Raw genomic sequence first — 23719 nt, forward strand, 5'->3', positions numbered from 1 at the left:
AAAACAAGGCTACATGTCCCATGGTCATTGCAGCACCCTAGAAGACAAAGAAGGCACCATCATGAACCTTCATCAATTGGAGGAAGAAGCACACCAGGACATAGACTACTGGCTCCTCTATGAGCACGTAAGTGCCGGGACCTGGGCCAACCGGAAGGACGAGGAGCCGATAGCACTCTGACCATAGTACAGGATGAGGAGACACCTGTCATGCCAAGGGGACACTGTCATGTACACCAGTGATGAGGGGCACCTGTGACTCATAATTCCCACAGCCCTTCGACACATGATCCTAGCCAATCTCCATGCAGGTCACCATGGCAGGGACTCCATGCTCAAGTGAGCCAGGCAATGCATGTACTGGGCTGGCATAGATGCTGAGGTGGAGCAGAAGAGGAGGCATTGTCAAGTATGCAAAATCAACAGCCCCATCACAACCTATGAAAAACTTGCTGCCCAAATTCCCAACCGGAGTACCCCTTCCAGCAAGCAGTGGCTGACCTGTTCCAACTGCAGGGGGAGGAGTACATCACTTACATAGACATGTTAACTGGCTGGGTGGAGGTGGAACATCTGCCCAGGGGCACTGCCAGCTCACGACTCATAACAGCCTTTTGTGAGTGGTTCAAAACGTTCGGTATCCTGGAGGTCCTGTCTTGTGATGGGGGTACGAACCTCATAAGTGGGGAAATGAGGATATTCCTATCTGTGTGGCATATACAGCAGAGAGTGTCGTCGGCCCATTACCCACAGTCCAGTGGCCGAGGGGAGACCACAGTCAAGTCTGCCAAGAGGCTGCTGAGGAACAACACTGGCCCAGGAGGCTCCCTGAACCCAGTTACAGCTGCCAGAGCCGTATTGCAGTACCTCAGCACTCTCCTACACAACACTGACGTGTCCCCAGCCCGTTTGCGGATGGGGTGTCAGCTGAGAGACTCCGTACGCACTGCCAAATGACACTACAGGATCAGTAGGCTGTTGTCCTGGATGCTGAGAAGCAGGGATGGGCCATGAACCACACTGGGGACGTAGCAGCAACGAGATTCAACTAGATGTCACACATCCTCATCCCTCTCAACCCAGGCCAGTGGGGTGTGCCAACAGAACCAGGAGACGGGGCTGTGGGTCTATGTAGGAGATCTTGTTGACTTACCCACCCCAAGGCAATACCTGGTGAGGCTGGACGGCACTGGGCAATCCTCCCTCAGGAATTGCTGCCACCTACACCCCTATGAGGAGACACAAGGAAGAGATACCCACCACACACAATGAGGGTGGTCCCCGGCGGGTGGACGACTGCAAAGGGGAGGCCCCTCAGCCTCTCCCTCCCCTGGAGAGGCCGTGGCATTCTAGGCACGCCGCAGGACACCTAGAAAACTATGTACCATGATAATGCAGTGTTTTGTACCCCTAGGCATGTTAAAGTGTTTTGTAATGTTTATAACCTTGTTTCACTTATGTCACGATACTAGAGCAATGGTTGCTCTAGTGCATTTAATTGAATTCCTTATTGTTGTAGCAATTATGCCATTTTCAGGTCAGCATATATGTATCATGTAAATTTTGCCAGCACTTTGTCATGCAATACCTAGTCTAAAGTTATAAGTGTCAGTATCTGTCCATTGTTCTGTTATTCCAGTGACCTCCCTCCTCCTCAACCAATGTGTTTTGTAGTAATACTGCAGGAAGTGGGGAATTTACTGCAGTGGATAGGGAGTGTTGGAGTTTGCGCTTGCACGGGAACTCTTCCCACCAAGTGGAGCTCCAGTGCACACCACCAGCCCACCACCAGCTTGGCAGGCAGTCTGACTCTTCCCGTGCTTGTGAAAGGATGTGCCCATGTCTGGACCTCTCAGAATAAATCTCAAGCTGGCTTCACTGTTTGTCTCCCTACTGCTCCTTACCCCACCACCGGATTGTTTTACTTGGTCACTTATTAATTTTCTCTTCTTTCACTGATTTCCGCAGTTCGTCACTGTCTTCTCCACACACCAGGAAATACCTTATTTTCCTGTGCCCACAGAACGTCTTCCTCACATTAGTTGTATCACTTACAGTACTTTGCGTATTTTCAAAATGAAGAGAGAGAGAGAGAGAGAGAGAGAGAGAGAGAGAGAGAGAGAGAGAGAGAGAGAGAGAGAGACAGACAGACAGACAGACAGACAGACAGAATTTGTAAGTCATTCTCTTGTTTCTGCAATAGGAAATAGCTTATTTCTGCGCGTTACAACAGTAGCCTACTGGCTGCTCATTACAACTTATCACTGTTTTGCATATTGATACCTGTGTACATAATCACTAACAGTAGATTCCAAAGTGACTTGTCACTTTCCAGTTTCTGCTCGAGAACACGCTGTTTATATAAAATGTTGTGAAATCACACACTTCATACATTATTTTCATTGTGCTTTACATTCCTTCCTCTATTTACACCAATTGATGCTAAATTTAGTATCAGTGGAAATCACTGACATTCAGATTTACATGCCGTCAAACTGATGCTTTTGTGCTGTTTATGACAGGATATAGGTCAAGAGAAACTGGGGTAAATTATCGTTATTTTAATGCAAGTTTTCGTAGTTAATCATAAAGCCCCCATTTTCTCTAAAGCCTCATTTTCTATTCAATCGTTAAGGATTACCACTCAAAACTCTTAATTTCGTGCCATTTCCACAGATTACTGTATATGTACATCTACATATTTTCTGGGTATTTTCAGATTATCAGATTTTGTTTGAAAAAGAGGCTTAACCTACACATTTTTATAATGGAAGATATTTTCATTATAAATACGGACTTAAGTATTTTCGTGAATAAGAACCTTTGTAGGCTATATCGGAGGGAGTCAAAGAATGGCATAACCTCACCCGGAAATACTTCGTATTTGCTTTAAAGCTGAGTTAATATGAATGAATTCGGGTTGTTATCACTCAACAAAGATACTTAACCCTTTTCCAGCTTAGCTCATGACAAAATATGATCAGATTGGACGTTTGATTTGACTCCTTAGGAGGGCCCACCAAAATTCGTGCAACCACTAAATTGTATTCAAGTTGTGTGATAAGCCCAGTTTCATGAGGTTATGATAAACTGGCTCTACACAGTCCACTGTTTTCTGAATTTTAAAAATTAATAATCTCCCTGTCATATGTCATATATTTTTCTAGCCACTATAACCAGATTTTGTTTTCAGCTTGAAGTATATGATTCCTCTGGTCAGTTAGGGAAAAATTCAGGGGAGCGGAGGGTAGCGGGGGTTCAAAGGGGAGGCTGTGGAAAATATTGGACTGGGTAGTTTTCCATTTACACCCTATGATCCAGAGAAGGTTTTTGTGGAATGGTCACTTTGGGGGATCTACAGATTTCTGCAGATTTTTTTGGCATCCAGCTTCAGATTTTCCACTGTATTTTGTGACAACGCTGCTTGCTATCCCAGTCTTAGCCCTGCCTTAATTGGTGGCGTGGAGACGTGTGTGTGCCCCCTACCCCGGACATTACTGTGGCATTCTGGGCTCTCCTCCCTGCTCGTTGTGCAATGTTAGTAACATTAATGCCCAGCAAGGTCAGGGTTATGGGTAAGGGGATGCACAAAGCAAAACCTTAGTGGAGTGCCATCTCCCCGTACCACAACACCTGCTACTACACCCAGTGCTGCCTCCCTGACTATTGTAAGCTGTCACACACATTCCCTGCCAGACACTGAAACCCCCCACACTTCAGGTCCGCTGTTGGTGATCTTGCCTCATCCAAAGAACCTACAACTGGAACAATTAACGCATCAAGCTTGATGGTGGTCGTTGTGATGATGATGATGATTGTGCCTCACTTTTCCTAACAACTGGGAACGTGCTGAACTGGCGGTCACCAACCCCAACATCCTGGTACCGAATATCAACCATCCAGAACCACTCCTCCAGCCCTGATGATCCTGCCTCTTACCTCACCACCAGCATCCCTCCTGTGGTCCCATACCCCTCTCCCCAGCCCTGGCTCCCATGAAGCCATTATGTGCACCTGGCAGTCCCCTCCACATGCACACATGCTGTTTGTGGTGCCTGGTGCTGTCATGCTTCCAACCACCACCTCATCACTCGACACCCTGAAGCAGTTTGCCTTATGTCTCCTGCACCTCCTAACATCTACATCGAGAGGAATTATCCTGATCTCATCCAAACCCTAACAACTAAGGGGCTTTGGGTCATCAAATTTGTACTTCCTGATGCACCACTGTTAACCACAAAGCTCCCGGAGTACTTAGTCAAATGCCGACAGTTGACTGTTTTGTTACAGTCCTGTACAATGTACCAGGTGTCAAATGGGCACATCTGTACAATTCTCTGGGCAACCCCATCAACCATGCCATTGTTGTATGGGAGGGAGGGGACTCCCCACTTCCCGACTTCTGTTATGATCTTTCACCCTGTACATTCGTAGAAGCCAGATCATCACAGCCCTTGTGTTATTGCTATTATGAGTCCTGCCATATCCCACACTACTGCCAGTCTGCAGAATGGTGTGGTCTGTGCAGTGGCCCCCATTCAACCACAACCTTCCCAGTCAGGCACTCCACCATCGTTCACTCTCCTAGTCCCTGTGTAAATGACCCTCACGAGTTCCTGGAACTGCCACTACCGCCCACGCCGCTAGGCCCCATTGACCCCATGGCTGCCCACCCTCGTTTCCTACATTCACCACAGTTTCAGTGCCCCCGGTTTCTGCATGAGGACATCACTGCGTGGCACCTGGACTGCCCAAATTGCCACACAGCCTCCCTTTCCCCTGCCCCTGCCCCTGCCCCCACCACCACTCCTGCTTCTGGTCATCAGCAGATACACCCTCCCTCATCTGGTTCTACTAATTCCCCACATCCCTCCCCCTCAGTCCCTACCACTCCCCATGCACTGCAACAAGCTGCTCACCCCTCCCTTCCTCATCCCCTTCCTCAACCATCAACTGCAACTACTGCAAGAACAGTACAAGGAACTACGCAGTCGCCTTTTGTATGCACTCTCTCACATTAACCTTTCGAACACGATGACGCATTTGGCATCATTAGGGCCTTTCCTTGTAAATGCACAGTGATGCCTTTAGCATCATAAAACCACAAAAAAAAAAAAAAAGTTTTTGGCCGATTTGTGTCATTTTTTAAGGCATCATAGCTTGCCCAGCTCACGTCAAAAGTAATGAGTTGGCAATAGCGGGTCCTGATACCCATGACAGTGCATAGAGGTTGTTCAGTACCAAATGAACTGTCAGTGGGGAAGGTAGTGTGCAGTCCCTTGTCCCTTAAAAAAAATAAAAAATAAAAAGTCCTTGCTGCACAACATATTTCACTATACCAGTAGTGCTTATGTATAATTTTTGGGCACTATTGTGATTTGATTTGGTGTTTGCAATAGGAAAGTAGGTGTTTGTGAAGAGTTCGTGGCCATTATCAGCCGTTGGGTCAACGACGATTGTGCTGCGGTTTCTAACCCTGGATTACACTGCCTCTACCCTGCACCAAATGTGCGGTGGCTCAATCGGTAGAGAGGTGGCCTGCAGTCCTTACGGACCCAGGTTCGAATCCCGGCTGGGGCAGGGAACAGTTTAAGGATTTGAATTTCATTAAATTAGGCTTTACTGATCTACCACAAGACCCGCCGACATGTCGTAAAAATACCCCTGCTAATACCAATACACCAGTCCTGTATGAGACAGCCCTAGCATGTATTCAATATGGACGGTGGGTGTTAGTGCCGAAGTGGTGACATGTAGAGGTGTATGGTATGTAGGAGGACTGCTGGGCCTTGATAGCAGGCTGTGAAGCCTATGCCCAGAGTCGGACACATAAAAAAAAAAAAAAAAAAGTATAAAAAGAGTGACAGTGAATCATGTGAATATAGTGTGCAATACCTAGTGTGCAAGGAAATGGTGAAACATGTGCAGCAGCTTAAGTGGAGGCAGGAAACTGCCTTACAGGCACGACACCGCGTGGTAACACCATAGTTTTTTGCATTTTTCTCAAAAACTATGGGGCTTAGGAGAATCTGATTATATCATGAGAAAGCCTGTGAAATTCTGCATAAGATGAAATAAAAACATAACACTGCCAAGAAAAGTTTTTCGCTAGATCTCCCCAGATAAAAACTTTGATGTATGTCATAAAAAGTTTGTACCTTTTCGCTTGTTACTCAAAAAGCATACCTCGTATCAAAATGCCAACTGTACCATTCGAAAGCTAATAAAATTCTCTTTCAAATGATGCATAATATGTAGAGATATGTTAGTAAACATTCGAGCTATGATGTTGGGAAGTGAGATAAATGTTCCCGAATGTCTTTTCACACCTCCCAAATGTACGTATGGTGTGTGTGTGTGTTTTTTTTTGGCTTATCGTGTAGGACAAACATTGACGAATAGGCATATGTATGTTTTGTGGCAAAATGAATATGTTTGGGTGGTGAAAATAAGCCGAGAATACTCTGTTTTTTGCAGCTTGCAACAGGCAGCGGGGAGAGGGGAGGAAGCCTTCTTGTCATGAAATGCGAAACTATTGGAACTTACCGTGAAAGAAAGGTTAATATTCCTTCTCTGCCTACCTCACAGCTCTTTTAATGCAACTCGTAATGCAACTACCGCCCCTGCTGTTATCCCTGCTCCTCTCCTCTCTTCCATCTCACCACCACCTATCCTTGTTCCTCCACCTGTGTTCCAGCCTCACCCTTTCACACAAGCCTCCTCTGTCTGTACTCCCTCACCCACTCCTTTCAACCATACATCCTCGCCTCTCTGCGATCCCCTCCCCTCCTCTAACCCTCCCCATATTTTCCTCTCTCATGGCAACTGCACATATGGGACCCTCCTTCTACTACCTCCCCTACCACTCTCCTCTTCGTTTCCCCCACTCCCCAAATATCCATTCCCCAACCCTCACAGGACAGTTTTCCGTCTTCCTCCTTGTCCTAATGGTTCCCTAACCCAGACAATGTAAAATGTTATCTTGGACCATACAGAGAGTCCACCGCCACCTGGCTGACCTTTCTCATAATGCTTTGTCTCATCACCCTGCTGTTATCTGCCCTTAGGAAGCTTTCCCTCATTCATATCGACCTAGACCCCCACCCATTCTGGCCAAGGCCTGGTTACATGCATTCGTCACTCTGTTCCACACAATGTCATTGCCATATCACCTGCCTCTTCTCACTCCTCTCTCTTTCACTTATTTTGCCTCACTGTCAACGATGCCTCTCCTTTCTAGATTATGTCTATCTCAGTCCAACTAGGGATAACTCCAACACTTTACCTACCTGCTGCATCTCACCTAGCTTTTACCTAGGCGACTTTACTGCCTCTCATCCGTCATTTGGCGGTTCCCGTTTTTCTCCTGATGGTCATCGTCTCCATGACTTTGCCAATAATCATCATCTGCATCCTTTCTCCACTCCTCATCCCACTCACTGTTGACATTGTCCCTACTCTTATCTCCGTCCACAATCCCATCCTTGCCACTTATTCCATTCCCGTCCTACACTCTCAGCACCGCCATGTCAGGAAAAATATTAATATCCCTATTCCTCTGCGACCCGCTTTCAAGGTTCATGTGAACACTGGATGGGAAAGTGAATGAAATGATAAGAAGGTAGTTGCCATTTGTGACTCTATCTATCTATCTATCTATTGCCAGACGCCTCAATCCCGTTTGGGGTGGCCACAAACAAATCGCCTCCAAGTCGCCCTGTCCCCCGCCATTTCACTCCCCTGCTCCCAACTCACACCCCCCTCTCTCATATACCTCTCCGCCCCATCTCTCCATCTCATCCTCGGCCTCCCCCTCCCTCTTTCCCCCTCCACCTCACTCACATACACTCTCTTCGTCAGTCTTTCACCCTCCATCCTTTCCACATGGCCAAACCACCTCAGTGTGTTCCTCATAACGCTTCCTATCACATCCACATCAACACCACAACGCTCCTTTATATCCTCATTCGTCAGCCTGTCTCTCCATGTGACTCCACAGGCTCCTCTTAAATAACTCATTTCCACGGCTCTCACTCTTGACTTGTGTCCTTCCAACAACGTCCAAGCTTCACATCCGTACGTTAGAGTTGGTATCACAATACTGTCACGTAGTAACTTTTTCACTTCCATGCTCACTTCCCTGTTTCTTATCACTGCTTTCAAAGAACCAGCAACCTTTCTTCCCTGCTGTACCCTTTCATGCGCTTCACCCTCCAAACCTCCATCCTTACTCATCACACTACCCAAGTACTTAAACGTACTCACATTTTCCAATTCCTCACCATCCAACCTCGCTGTACATTCGCTGACTCATAATTTGAAAAGCGTTGAGCATGAGATGATCTCTGAAGCCAGCCCAGCAACACTGTCTTAACAAAGGAGTCGATGGCCTCTGTGCCTGAGAAACTTAGCTGTGCACTTGACTCAAGGGGTTAATTGCATTAATAATACAGTACCAACAAGATAAAGTACACTTTTGATGGCTGCAACCACCCCTACTGTATTCTAAGGGGAAAAATGACTCTATTGGGTAGTAGTTCCAGGGGGTCACACCATGAGTAATTCTTCATTGGGTGGTGATTCACCACTACAAATTTCTTTTTCTAGGTTAACAACATCAGCCACGCATACTGGCATTGCCTCCAAACCACATCCCCCATTGGGCTGTCTTTCCTGTGGAGGGGTGGTATCACTCTATGCGATACGTAGAGTGAAACTTCGTTTTCCTAGATAAATGAAATTATGGCTGTGCACACCGTTATTTCCTGCGGCCATTGGGGATTCCAATTCGCCCAAAGACAGGTCCAGAGGGAGGTTTGCATGTATACAGATATTGTCTTCCTGGATATAAAGCATGGCACTGTTTCCCCGGCGCCGCCCTCTCCTGAAAGAAGACTAACTCTGCACCCAGGCCTGAGTACGGATCGACCATAGTGCATTTTTTTTCTAGGTAAAAAAAAAAAAAAAAATGGGATCGTGCATATCAGCATTATCCGGAACCCTTGCCAATGGGGATGTCTTTCGGGGACCACTGATTTTATTTTTTACATGTATATTTTATGATGTATTTACAATGACACATCCATCTATTACTTTCATGATTAATCTGGACAACGACGGTGCTTATAAAGCAAATAAACCAACAAGATATAACAGTAAGAATGACTGCAAAAAACAGCAGGGAGAAATACGATTTACTGAGAGGTCCAAAGCTTAGCCTACCAGATAAAAAGTCAGGTGGGCAACCACCCTTGAATTGACCTGGTGATTAAATGATTAGGAAATTCAAACTGCAGCTTGAGAATACAGAATTCTATTGTCGGAATGGTCGAATGATGAACTCTAGTTCACTCTTGACCCTGCTTGCCCAGCAGTTTAAATGAAGATATATATGTACAATGACAGCAACTAGTCGTGCTTTGGGGAACACTGAGATATAGTAAGTTTTGATCATCTGTGTTAATGACATAGGCATAAATGTAAAGCTTACTCCATCCATATATACAATCAGATGAACTACTTCTTCATTTTATCATGTTGTACGATGGTTTAAGCGACCGGGAACTTACTTTGTTGATCGAACCTTACCAGTCAGACTACTGCTTTACTGCTACGAATTTCAGTAGATCCACTGTTTGTGCACCGTTATTAAACAGAAGCTACCAGTGAACAACAGTGCCTAGGATAGGAATTATACAAATTCGTGGAGGATGTGTAGTAAGGAACCCTATTACTCAAATGACGAAAGACGGTGTGCTGAGACAGAGTTATCTCAGTGAAACAATGGTTCTAAACTCGGTGGTTAATTTGTATATATGAACAAATAAATCGGTAGCAGGTTGCAGGGCAAGCAAAAAAAAAAAAAAATGAAAATGGTAAAAGAATGTTAATGAGAGAAGTGTCGAAGTTTAAGAGGCAACTAATTAACAGATCAAAGGACAATGGATGTATGCATCATGTATAGCTAGGCATGGCAGCTGATGAAGCAATGGAACTGACAAAACGTAGAAGGATGGCTGTACGCAGTTTTAATTAAGCTTGGAAGCTAAGGAAGCAAATGATAGAAGATTAGATGCAAGTAATATATTTAAAGATATGCGGAATCTGAGAAAGTCACAGAACAGGATGGCTGAATCATGGGTATTGCCTGTTGAGACAATGCTGAAAGTTCCCCATTACGAGTAGGACAATGTTTTGACTGACCTTTGCTTGGGGAGGGACATGTCGCCTGAGCGGGAGTGCCACACCAACGCGTCGATTTGGTCTGGCGGAAAGCGAGTTCGATTCCCTGTGGTGAAGCAAGTGTTGACTCGGCACTTGGCTCGCAGGAATGGCTCACGACCGTAACCAAATGCAAAATGTTTTTTTCCAAAGAACTGCAAAGGAAGATATGTTTTGTAGTAGGCAGCGACTATAAATTAACGGGAGATATTTCACTGTATTCTAAGATCAATCGTATTTTTGTTGCCACAGTAGTTTTCCTACTATTACTTCCTTCGCTATTTAGTTTTGTATTAAACCCAAATTACATGTTGTATGTTATTTAATGTCTTTTAAATATCGATACAGGTTGCCAGCATGCATGACGGTTTCTAAGTTGTAGTATGCAGGAAACACTGCTGAGAAAGAGATGTTACGAAACCTCATATTTTAACCAGAATACTGTCTCTCCATCAGAGTTATTATACCTAGCAGTTTGGTAGTAGATTCAGTTTTCAACCCCATCATAGTTTCAAATCTGCCAGATATACACGCACAACACAACGAGTGGTAATAATCTCGATGTGTACTGAACTTCGTTTCTTCAGGATCTTCTGTCTTTTCTGCCCATCTTATCCGTGCATTTTTCTTTGCCTCCATTGTCTTGCACCTTACCGGCTCACATTATCCATCGGCACGTTCCTAAACTGCCACCATCCATTCCTCCCCACCTAATCATCCATCCACCCTATCATTGTCTGGTGTAATGTACTTAATATGATAAAATATGCTGCCTCTTCTACCATCCAATCTACAGGGAATCTCAAGGTGAATGTAGGGAAGAGTAAAGTTATGGTCTTAGAGAGAAGTGAAGGCAGTGAATGTACAACGATGTTGGTGAGGAGGAAATGGATAATATGAGTGAGTTACAGTACTTGGGTAGTGTTATGAGTAAGGATGGAAGAGTAGAGGGTGAAGTGCTTGAAAGGGTACAGCAAGGAAGAAAGATTGCTGGTTTCTTGAAAGCAGTGATAAGAAACAGGGAAGTGAGCATGGAAGTGAAAAAAATAGTACATGACAGTACTGTGATATCAACTCTAACGTCTGGAAGTGAAACTTGGACGTTGCTGGGGGGACAGAAGTCAAGAGTGAGAGCAGTGGAAATGGGTTATTTGAGGGGAGCACGTGGAGTCACATGGAGAGACAGACTGACAAATGAGGAAGGGAAGGGACGTTGTGGTGTGGATGTGGATGTGATAGGAAGCGTTAGGAGAAACACATTGAGGTGGTTTGGCCATGTGGGGAGGATGGAGAGTGAGAGACTGACGAGTAGAGTGTGAGTGAGGTGGAGGGGGGAAGGGAGGGGGAGGCCAAGGATGAGATGGAGGGATGGAGTGAAGAGGTATATGAGAGGGGTGGGGGTGAGCTGGGAGCAGGACATTGAAATGGCGGGAGACAGGGCGACATGGAGGCGATTTGTTTGTGGCCACCCCTTACGGGATTAAGGCGTCTGGCAATAGATAGATAGATATACTGGTGTGGCTCTTCATTTGTTTCCAGCATACTCTACGCTGAAAAAGACATCATACTAATATATTATTCACTGAACATGGTTTGTTTAGGATGGCAAGTAAACATTTACCCAGTCGATATTTCATTGTTAGTACTATTACAGCATTTATCTCACTGAATGGCAATACCGGTACATCCATATACAATGGGTCTACTTTATTATAGAAATATGTAGCTTCTTGTGACTGGAAACTTTTGTTGATATTTTTATGTCCACTAAGCTTAGGATAATTCGTTAGATCTAATGTGAAGTATTTTTCAATAGGGGTACTGTCATGCTCTTGATAGCATTTGAATACACGAATTTAATCCACTCGTTAGGTAAGCAGAGTCATTGCTTTGTAGCGTTCATCGTAAGGTGTATTTCTCATGTAGGCATTGTTTTTGTCACTCTTTGGTGTACTTTCAAATGTTAATGTCATTTTCAGAAATAAAGTGACCAGAAGTGGACACAACGCAGTAAATGTGGACGTACTAAGAAATTACGCAAGGTGGGGATGATGTATTTTAGAATATATTCGAATGCTCTACTGGTGGATCCGATTCATTTGTTGACTTTCTTCACAGCTTTTGTACACTGTTTTTTGGATTTAAGATTATTTGCTAGTATTAGCATTATTACTGGTGCTAAGCCTTCTTCGTTGTTCAAAGTATAAAGATAAGTGCTCCTCATAATATAGCGTACTTTTTCAGGTTCACTGCCTATGTCAGGTACTTTGCATTTATTTATGTTTGGACCTAATTATATATATATATATATATATATATATATATATATATATATATATATATATATATATATATATATATATATATATATATATATATATAATACTTTTTAAGTACAGTGTGTGTGTGAGTGTGTCTGTAACAAAACTTCTGAAACTGATCTTTCAAATCCGATAAAACTCGGTGTCCACAGCGGTTGGGTTCCCAGTAGGTGTCAAGCAAAATCTCATCGGCTGGGTTTCTCTTGGGGGCCAGTTTCGGGCTATTTTGTGTCCCCATTGGTTTACACTGAACGGTTTATCCTTGCAAAAGTTAGCATGCCTCCTTCAAGCCAGCCGTTAGAGATCAAACAAAATTGTAGATAATTCTCATGCATTTTTCAGAGTTTCAAAGCGTTCTATTTTGACTGGTAAGATTCGGCTGAGGTAATTCATTTGCATCATCATTAATTGCATGGAACGCCTAATAAACAGCGTAGACGGCACATGACAAAAATCTCGAGCATTTTTTAAATTTCACCAGTTTACACCAGATAAGTTGTCTGAGCGTTTGATAGTGCCTAGAAAGGAAAGTAAACATGGTTTCAGTTTCAAATTGCAACCATTCATCTTCAAGAAAGCGCGATTGGACAGTGGATTCAGTGATGCCACGTAAGTCTAAAGCGATAAGCGCTGCGACAGTGTCATCCAGTGCTCTTTCATCTTAATTCATCGTGTATCGCGGTATCACCATTGTTTGTATCTTTTGCATCATTCACACCAGCTTCTACCTTGCCTTCATAGTCATATGCTACTTCATATGCGCCACCTTTAATGTCCATCAGTCCGCACAAGTTCAAAAGATCGGTCAAACTAATGTATCAGGAACTATGCACCAGTGTGATGCCAGCCTACCAGTGCGAGGTATACAATGTGTTGCATGCTCAGTGGCGTTAGCATCTCTGGCCAGCTCCAGTCATCTGAGTTATTAAACCAGCGACTTCATGGACTCAGTGCTGCGGTTAGGCAGTGGACTCTACGTAGAAGCTAGGAAAACTGTTAACGAAAAGTTTTTGGCTGCCCCTAAAGTTCGACTTCAGTTAAGTTGGAAAAACACGTATGCCGGTCCTATGGTAGAAGTCGAATCATGTGGCCTAGGTCAGCATCTATCACCTAGACTGGCTGAATTTTTCTGCCAGCCTTCGAGGTTCGGCATTGTTGTGATGGGCAGCGAAGCCTGGTGTGTCACAAAATATAAGGATAAGTACTGGTGTTTCGATTCACACTCCATGAATGGTTTGACTCAAGCTGTTTTCAACGGCTACGCTTATGTGATCAGTCAACACTTCAAATCAGCTCGCTGTGGTTATCCTTGAGGATATTCACAGTCATGGGCACAACGTCCCCTTCAGTGTTGCCCGTGGTTTCTTCCAGTGAACTCCGTTGCAACTTGAAGTTCAAATTCCGACCAAGAATAATATAGAAACATCTGAACAAGCTTCCAGAAGTGTGGCCGATCAGCACGAGCGACGACAGTTTGAGTCCCAGAGAAAAAAAAACAAAAAATGACTTGGCTACGATAAAATGGAGAATGAACGGCGACTACCCGGAAAAAATAATCAGACATGCAGAAAACTAACAGATAGGCTGGCAATGTGAAGCGCACAGCAAAGTCAAGGTTTGTCTTTTCTTACAATGCGTAATTAGATGTAAAAGAAAAAACTTAGCGGCAGCTAAGGCTCGGTGAGCATCTACTAGAAGTGCCGAAGGCGCTGGTATATATATATATATATATATATATATATATATATATATATATTATATGAGAGAGAGTCGATCCACCTGCCATTATTGTCACGAATCAAATTCGCGACATTTCCCTTTTGTGAGAACCCACGAACTATTAGTGGAAAACTCACTGTTTATCGTTCAGTTAACCGCTCATTCGGACGGAAGCTTTGCCAAATCAATTTTGCATTGTCATACGTGATCGTCTTTTGTGAGACATTAGCGCTTCCGCTGAGCGATTTGTTTTGGGCGCGTTTCGCTCACTCGACCGTTAAAAAATGCAGCCTATTGCTCCCCCTTTTTTCCCACGACTTACTCAGTCCAGTTTTTGCTCTGACGGAGAGAGGTCCTGTGCTCCAGAAGTGAGAGGTCAACCCAAGCTCCACTAGAATCACAGTTACCCAGTGCTCCCACCTTGGTGATACAAAGCATTCATCGACTAGTATTTCCTTCTTGTATTTTCCTAGTCTTAAGAGTTTAATTAAGGTGTTTTTCCTAGGCGTAAGAATTTAGCTCTTGTGTGAGTGAGTGAGTGCGGTCTCATTAATTTGATTTTGAATTGTAACGTTAAATTTATTTTGTAATCAATAAATTTAACAGTTCTTTTTCTTGAGCTTAATGTAAAGTAAACTCTTGTTTCATTACTCCATAATTAAGCTTATTTCCCATATAGCTCCTAGCTTGCATAAACGTTTTGCTATTCATAACTGGTACTTAGGCCAGTTTTGTATTAAACTTAAAATCCGTTGTGCCTCCTAGGAGTTAAGCACCAGCAAGAACTTGATACCATTGTTAGTATTAGTTATTGTCAGGGGTGAAGTAACTATCTCCAGAGGCTACAGTACTATTGAACAGCAATTGAGTGATTAGTCTCTGCTGTGTACTGTCGAGAAAGTTTATAAATTCTCGTTCTTAGAGAATCGTTGCTTGATTTAGCAAGACAATCATTGTCCCTGCTCTTTAATATTATTGAATATTATTATCAATTAAATAATATTTAAGCATTTATTTTAAAAACCCCGTGATATATTTTAAAAAAACCCGTGACAATTATAACCTAAAGTCCTTGCTTTCTGAAAGAGTTGTTTTGTAAGAATAATTACAAAAGCTTTTTGAAAACGAGAGAAGTAATGTCAAAAGATATGATTCAGTAACATTTTATATCAGCAGCCACTGAGGAAGAAGAAATAAAAAGCTTTTTGGAGATATATGTAAGCATTGAAACAGAACAAAGAATAGTATGCAATTGTGATGGGAGGCTTTTGTGCAAAAAATAAGCAAAAAAAAAAAAAAGGGGAGGGGGAGTAGGTACTGCCACAGGACTTTTCTGTTGGATATCTGGAAGGATACTGGCGAAATAAGAACGAAATTTGCTGAAAGATATACTCTTAGGGTGATCAATACCTTGTTTCCAAAGAGAGAAATTAGAAAGGTGGTTATAAAGTGACTAATTTATTAAAGAGAAAAATAAATAGATTTCATCCACACTGGCAAGAGACATACCAGGACATTAAAAAACGTAACTACAATTAATAGAGTAAATGAAATTACATTTGGTGGTGGTGATAATCGGTCGTTAATTTAGTATAGCCACATGGATGGGAAGGCTGATCAGTGTAACCCATTTATACAACATGCTAAGCGTGTAGTATCGTGCATGCAGTTCTGTTATGGAGGACTTTGTGACATAAGGATCAAGCGGGAAATTAGGATATCATTCATTCTGTCTAATCAGCTGAGGTGGGTTCCCCAATACTCACCCTTTCGATAGCCAACCTACCTCCAGATTTAATGCACTCACATACATATTAAACTACTAATAGCCAACAAACAAATAAACAAACACACACACACACACACACACACACACACACACACACACACACACACACACACACACACACACACTTTTAAATATAGAGTATATATCCGCTGCTGACCCTCGCGCAAAATGTCGAAAATGCAGTTAAGTTTTTGCCAAAACTGGTGTGATCGATTGCATCGGATGTTTGCAAATGATACTTAAGTGCGTGCGCTAGCTGTCTCTAAAGAAGTGAGTGCACCAAGAAAGGTAGTCGCAACATCACACACAGCTGTTGATAAGAAACTGGTAGAAATGCAGAGACGAAATGGATAAGCAAACGTAAGTAATGTGCAACAACGACGGCACTTAAAGAACCTCATTTACAGAACGAAAAGAGAGACAAATCTTGTCTTGTGGGGAACACAAGATTAGCTGAAAGACATGGACTTCGGTACAATAAGCTGAAGAAGATTTGTACAGCTATCCGCTAGGATACCAGAGTACGGTCACATCATAGATTAGAATGACTAAACCCACGCCAAACTATCATGATGACTGTAAGGGAAAAAAAAAACGATAAGGATAGAGTAATGATAAAGCAAATGGAGGACTGTGGAGAACATCATTCGTCAGGGGCGAAAACAGTTATGTAGCATAGACAACAAATGAGTAGGAGCACAGCACATCAAACAACAGTGTTGTTAAACGGTGTCGATGCCAAAGAGCGAAAACTCTACCGGAAGAAGATTTTGATTTACAAATGGAGTTTTCATCCTTTTAAAAAAGACAACACGTTTGCCTACGCATAGTGTCGTGGAACATTAATACTTAAATAATAAAAACTGAAAATATAGTGCAAGAGATACTGATGGTGTAGATTGTAGACAGTCTCAATGAAACAAGAAGGAGCTCTGTAAGACTGCAACATCCGGGCCCACCAACTGGTCTAAGTGCCGAAAATTTAATCTAGACCTTCCAGAGATATACATCAAAACAGAAACACTACATCCTGGATAGCACTGAACCCTACCATCAATTTGTATCAAATCAGCTCCAATCTGTTTAAGCTCAAAATGCCTAGTGATCTTGACTATCGACTTCTCCCTGTAACCTTGAACTTTGATTTGTCTGAAAATTGATTTTTTTCTTCCGTGTGCTAACCTGAACCCTTCCACAAAGTTAAGTGTACTTTAGAGTAAAACTGTCTAAGCTGACTATGCCGTGTGACTTTAAACACTTCCGTCATCATCAACTCATCCAACAAAATTGATCAAAATTCGATTTTTTTTTTTTTTTTTGTAATTTTGCTCACATACAGACACACAGGCTGAACTTGCATCTTCCTCCGTTAATCTGATTTGTGTCTGTTATTATAATCGAATCCTTTCGTTTTTGCCCGACGTTTGACCCTTCCACACAGTTTGGCTGAAATCTGATTAAAACGTTGTGTGTTGACTTTCCCCGTGACCTTAATCTTTGACCTTTCCCGGGTTCCCGAACCTATGATGAACTGGTTTCAAAATCGAGTCAGTTTATTCCTGAGTAATCCTAAACCCTTTATGATTGTCTTGTCCTTAGTCCTTCTACAACGTTTAGTCTAAACCAAATAAAAAGGTCCTTAAGTTAACCATACTCTGTGATCTTGACCTTTGTCTCAATGTTCTCAAATTTAAATTCCTTCATCCTTACTTGCCCATCAACAGTTTCACTACGTTTATTTCAAATTAGATCAAGACTGTTTAAGATGAGATCTTCCTGTGCCCTTGGGAATTGGCCTTTCCTTGCTGCATTGACTTTTGACCAATTGATCTCAACGTGGAGTCGTTTTTCTTGCCAAATCGTCAATCCCTTATTGTTGTCATATCCACAGTCCTTTCACAGAGCTTAGTATCCACTGCATAAAAACTATTTAGGTTGGCCTTCCAAGTGACCTTATGTGTGATTTTATATATATATATATATATATATATATATATATATATATATATAATATAATATAATATAATATAAAGAGAGAGAGAGAGAGAGAGAGAGAGAGAGAGAGAGAGAGAGAGAGAGATTCAGCAGGATCACAGGTGGCAAAATGTTTTTATTCATGAAGGAGTGGGGAAGAAGCATGGGGAAGCCATTCCATGACAACATGACATGACAGCACTCACATGCTATGGCGGTTGTAACAGGATGCGACATGAAGGCACGAACATGACATATCACATTACTGATATGATGTAACATGATATTAAAGCATATATCTACATCTGTCTAACTGTCTGGTTATCTACCTATCTGTCTCTACAGAAATAGACAGACAGAGACAGACTCAGATAGACACACACACAGCCATTCATTGATGTCACCACAATACGTGTTGTGATACACATGATGTAGGTATGCATGCATCTGCTTCTGAGAAGTGTACTGTACTGATGAGGTTTTACGTTTATGCGTATATGTTTAGGCTACCGTTAATGAGAGGTGAACCCTTTGTCATAAATTCAGTTGCAGCCAGTAGGGTACATGCTGAATAAAACTGGAAAGCGCTCTGATAGCGGAAACCTAAGCCAATGCAAATTAAAATTATGATTTCCTTCTGTAATTAGTCTTTCCTACCAGAAGGATATTTTTATGGTGTTAGCTTGCCCTCTTAAACTGAACAGAGAGTACATACGTCCACTAACGGCAAAATATATTACTGTACTACCTCCGCCAACTTAGTTGGAGAAGGTTATGTATTCACCTATATTTTGTCTGTCTGTCTGTTTGTCCAGGCGATATCTCCAAAAGTTCTTAATTAATTTCAGTGATATTTGGTGGAAGGGTGGGCTTTGGGTCAAGAAAGAACTAACTAAATTTGGGATGGATGCGGATACGGATCCTGTGTATAATATCTCCAAATATTCTTAATGAACTTTATTAAAATTATGTGGAAGGGTGGGCCATGGGTCAAGGAACAATTGATTAAATTTGGAGGCCAAACTGGATCCTATGTATTTCACACAATATCTCCTTGGATCAAGATCCATTTTAATGGCAATGGCATTGGCGGAGGTATGCGATCTCTGGGTGCGTTTTAGTTTATTCCTGCATTTGGACCAAGATGCAGGCCACAATCTACCCAACTTTTCCTTAACCCTCTACCCTCTCATCCACTAGATTTCACTGGAATCGGAAAACAATTTTTTATGTCTTGAAAAGACAAACAGACAGGAGAACAATAAGAGCCACAGTGCAGCTTCATTGGCTTGGGTAATTTTCTCACCTCATTCCAATATAGAATTTTCTTGAGTGGAGGATTACTTGTGTCATAATGGACGGGCTCCGTGAACATGTCCATGGGATCCGCAGGTACGTCCATGATGGAGTCCTCGTAGGGAAGGTGGGTTGAATCTCCTGGTTCCAGTGGGTCCGTCTGCCTCTCTGAATCTCTGCACATGCCTCTAGATCTGCAAGAAATTTAAGTCTCGTAATAGCTCTTCGCTTCCTGACAGGCATTTAGTTTTACAGAAGGTGCAAGAGAGATGGGAAGATTCGGCATTCTCCTTGGCCTTGCTGCCAAAAACAAATAAAAATCTATTACGTCAGGAAACTGATCATAAGTGAGTTTCTTTATATCAGCCAAAGTCTCTAAGGCTGTATTCTAGTGGTTTTGATGCTGTCTGACATCTCATCTTCAGATAATTATTTTTATCAACATGAAATATCCAAATACCGGCCGTACAAAAAAGTGTCTTTCGCAGGGATAATATCGGCAAGAATTACTGAAGTCTCCCAAATGGACAATAACACGATCAGAGATACTGACGGATACCAAGGTTTCAGACCCAGTTTGCTTACACCCGGAGCTGTGGTGCAATTCTAATTTACTTGATGGGCCACAGTGCTGATCACAGGACAGTGCATACCTGATTACACAGTGTGAAAGCTTCTAATCCTCAGTATCATTTTCATCATATGTACCCTTTAATACGGTAGCTCGGTTTACGACTGTTAGCGTATACGAAAAAAAAAAAAAAGTAGTTTTTCTTTTATATTAATTTTCGCTTATGCCACTGCTGTCATGTCAGATTTCTTGTTACATAATTGTCTTTTGCTCTGATACGATCGCTGCAAAAAATTGACTTCCAAAAACACATCACAGTCGTAAAACAAGGGCGTGATGTCATTAATTTTTGTGAAACATTGCGATTATGCTATAGACAAGGGTTATTTTATGCAACTGGGCAGTATTTTTTTTTTTTTTTTTCTTTTTTAATGCGAGGAAGAAGGAACCAAAGGCCATGGCCCGCAGTAACAGTTCCCTCCAAGAGAAAAACAAAATACAATAGAGAGCCAAATTCAAGATCCGATCATTTTGAGATGCCTGGACACACTGCGTTTGAAAGACTGGAGATCATAGGCAGCAGGAAATACAGACAGAGGGAGACAGTTCCAGAGCTGACCTGTTGCATAAATGAAAGACTGGGAGTAACGGTTAACTCTTGCATTAGAGAGTTGGACAGAAAAGGGATGAGAGTTTGCTGCCAGACGGGTGCTACGCGCCCGTCGTAGAGGTGGAGGAATGCAAGCAGACAGTTCAGAGGAGCAATGACCATTAAAGTAGCGATAGAAAAGAGATAAAGATGCAACAGTGCGGCGAAGAGACAGAGGTTGAAGGGAGTCAGTAAGAGGAGGAGAGTTAATGAAGCGAAAAGCCTTTGACTCCACCCTATTGAGAAGAGCTGTATGTGGGGAGCCTCCCCACACATGAGAGTTGTACTCCACACAGGGGCGGATAAAACCTCTGTATAGAGTCAACAATTGTGCAGGGGTAAAGAAAGAGCGGAGTCGGCTTAGCACACCCAATCTCTTAGAAGCAGATTTTACAAGAGATGTAATATGATCTTTCCAAGATAAGTCTTGAGTAAATGAAACCCCAAGCATGTTCAAGGATGATGCAGGATTAAGCTGAATATTATTAAACATTAATGGGTATACCTGTGGAAGATTTTGCCGGGTTGATAGGTGTAAGAACTGAGTCTTAGATGCATTAAAGACAACCATATTATTTTTACCCCAGTCAGCGATACGAGCCAAGTCAGACATTAGGTGTGCCATAGCCTCATCCCTTGTTTCTTGAAGTAACTGTTGAGATGGGCGTTGCGGGAACCGAATGGAAAGGTGAAGGGTGGAGTCATCAGCGTATGAATGGATAGGGTTAGATGTATAGCTTAGAAGATCATTGATGAATAAAAGGAAGAGAGTTGGTGATAGGACAGAGCCCTGAGGAACACCACTGTTGATAGATCTAGGAGAAGAACGATGGCCGTCTACAACAGCGGCTATAGAACGACCAGAAAGGAAGCTAGCGATGAAGGCACAGATAGAAGGATAGAAACCGTAGGAGGGCAGTTTGGAAATTAAAGATTTATGCCAGAACATCAGCCTCACAGAACCTAAACAGGAAGGAAAACCCGAGGCTTAGCCCAGAATTCGGAGGGCAGCTTCTAGCATCTCTTGAATCACATAGAATTTTTCAGCTTTAGAACATTTGCAAGAATGCCTGGCAACACTCCACACCAGCAATGGCATACTACTTAGCGTTTGTTCAGATCATACACATAGGTACTCCTTAAAGCTCAGGGGTCTAATGAGCTCTTCTCGTATATGAGGGTTTATCCAAAAGTAGGCTGATTTCAACCAGCCATAACTTCGTAAATATAGCACCTAGAACTTTCAGATAAAATAAAAAATAGTCATCAATCCTTCATCTCTCCATTGCAAGTATCCCTAGGTCTTTAGATGGAGGAAATTGTGGAGGTAAGAAGTGATGAATGGGGACAATTTGGGGGGATCGCGCATGACTGTGTCCATATGAGCTGGTGAGTCATTATGTACAGTACGTTGCATATCAGACTCGCCTTGACGGGGATTCCTAAAAGACACCCGCTCACACTTCCCGTTTCCCCACTTGACCATGGCACTCCCCTCCACTTGCCCCTGCCTTTACTGCATGAGTCATCACCCTTTTTACCTGTGACAAAGGGAGAAAAGAAATTCCAAGATTTAATACACAAGACTTGCTAAAAAAAAGATCACTTTCACTTTCTTACAAGTGGTTTCTGTGTCATTTTAATTATCCCTGTGGTCGTTTCGTTTTCCTACACCCGTAGTTGTCTTTATTTCCTAAAGCTCTTATTCAGTTATTTTCATACTTCATGACAGGCTTATCACAAGTATGTAAATTGTACGGTAGGTTACTGTAACACTTATTTGTAGTTTTCTCCATCTTTGTAGTTTACTTTTATTTTTTTTTCTGCAATCTAACTTCACTAAATGAATATTATTTCTTACATTTGTAAACACTTATTCTGTTCACAGAAATTTTTATCATTTCTATGTACCAAGTTATTTTTTTTCTGCCCATTTTGTTGCACAAATGTGAGTGAGACCTGTGGAATGAGTTATTTGCTAGGAACATACGAGTTAAATGGAGTGTCAGGCTGACAAATGAGGAGGTCAAGGAGCATTGTGGTGTGCATGTGGATGTGACAGAAAACATTAGGAGAAATACACTGAGGTGGTTTGGCCATGCGGACTGGAGCGAAGGGGGCGCGGGAGGACAGAGGAAGAAGGTGGTTTGTTTGTGGCCACCACCCCTTATGAGATTAAAGGGTCTGGCAATAGGTAAATAGATAAATGTACACCTATACACTATATTTGTTGCTCTTCCCCATATGCCCAGAAAGTGCCAGGCTGGCCTGTTCTGGATGGTGTGACGCGTAGGCGCATCAAAGGCGATGGGAAGGAGGCTGGGGGCCGTAAAGGGTTGCCAACACATGCTACCTAACATTCTTTGCAATAAAACCGCATTCAGACGTCGTCATTCCGCAGTGACGATACTGTCGCCTCTAAAACTCCTCCAGTTGACCTGTCACACCCACTTCCCTGCACGAGTGGAAAGCAAGACAGGCACTCGCGGAAGCAATTGAATGAGACTGTGAATTCAGAAGACATCGCTCCTACCCCTAATGATTACCGCAGAAAACTGACAAAGTAGCTCACCCACCTCCCTAATGCCTACGTCACACACCATAGTAATATGGGTAGAAAATCCAACACTGGTGGGAAATGAAAATCGTCTGTTGTCGTCATCTGAGCCGTCCACAACACCTGTTTTATGACTGCCATGGTTGCCTGACGAGCTGTACGGGTTAAGCAAGTGTACTGCAATGAGCTTCCCCAGTATAATAGTTCTCACTCATCAAGCTAGGGTATGGCGACTTGTTGACAAAGTTGTCTAATCACGAGAGTTCATCTAGCCTCCGCTCTACTGCAGTATTTTTGAATATGCCAACATTCTTGCTCACAAGTGGTCTACAGAGTTCCAGATCTCTTGAATGCTAGCAGAAACAGGGTAGTATTATTCCAATGGCCCATGCTATGCTTTCTTTACTAGATGATCACTCTTATATTAGTGAAAAAAAAGCGTTTTTTATTGTCACAAGTTATGGCAACTGTCCCAGGTAATGACAAGTAACCTATGCCACTTTGCAGTGTATTACCCAGATTCCAGATAGCTGTGAAGAGTATGTACGATGGTGCGAAGGCTGCAGTGCGTGTGGATGGTGAACTAAGTGAATTTTTCTCTTTGAAAGTTGGTTTGAAACAG

At 42.7% G+C, this 23719-nt stretch overlaps 1 protein-coding gene across 1 annotated transcript in view; it reads right to left on the minus strand.

The window, feature by feature from the left end:
• Positions 1-23719, minus strand: part of LOC145406282 (alpha-(1,3)-fucosyltransferase C-like) — a 90607-nt gene that overhangs the window by 52565 nt on the left and 14323 nt on the right. The window contains exons 3-4 of the mRNA XM_080277445.1: positions 19331-19514; positions 10204-10376 (exon numbers count right to left, since the gene is read on the minus strand). Of these exons, the coding sequence (XP_080133571.1) occupies positions 10204-10376; positions 19331-19514 (357 nt within the window). The remainder of the gene's footprint in view (positions 1-10203; positions 10377-19330; positions 19515-23719) is intronic.

Source organism: Coenobita brevimanus, chromosome 8 (genome assembly GCF_032717465.1).
Source record: "Coenobita brevimanus isolate Jiangsu-jjx chromosome 8, ASM3271746v2, whole genome shotgun sequence".
Taxonomy (NCBI): Eukaryota; Metazoa; Arthropoda; class Malacostraca; order Decapoda; family Coenobitidae; genus Coenobita; species Coenobita brevimanus.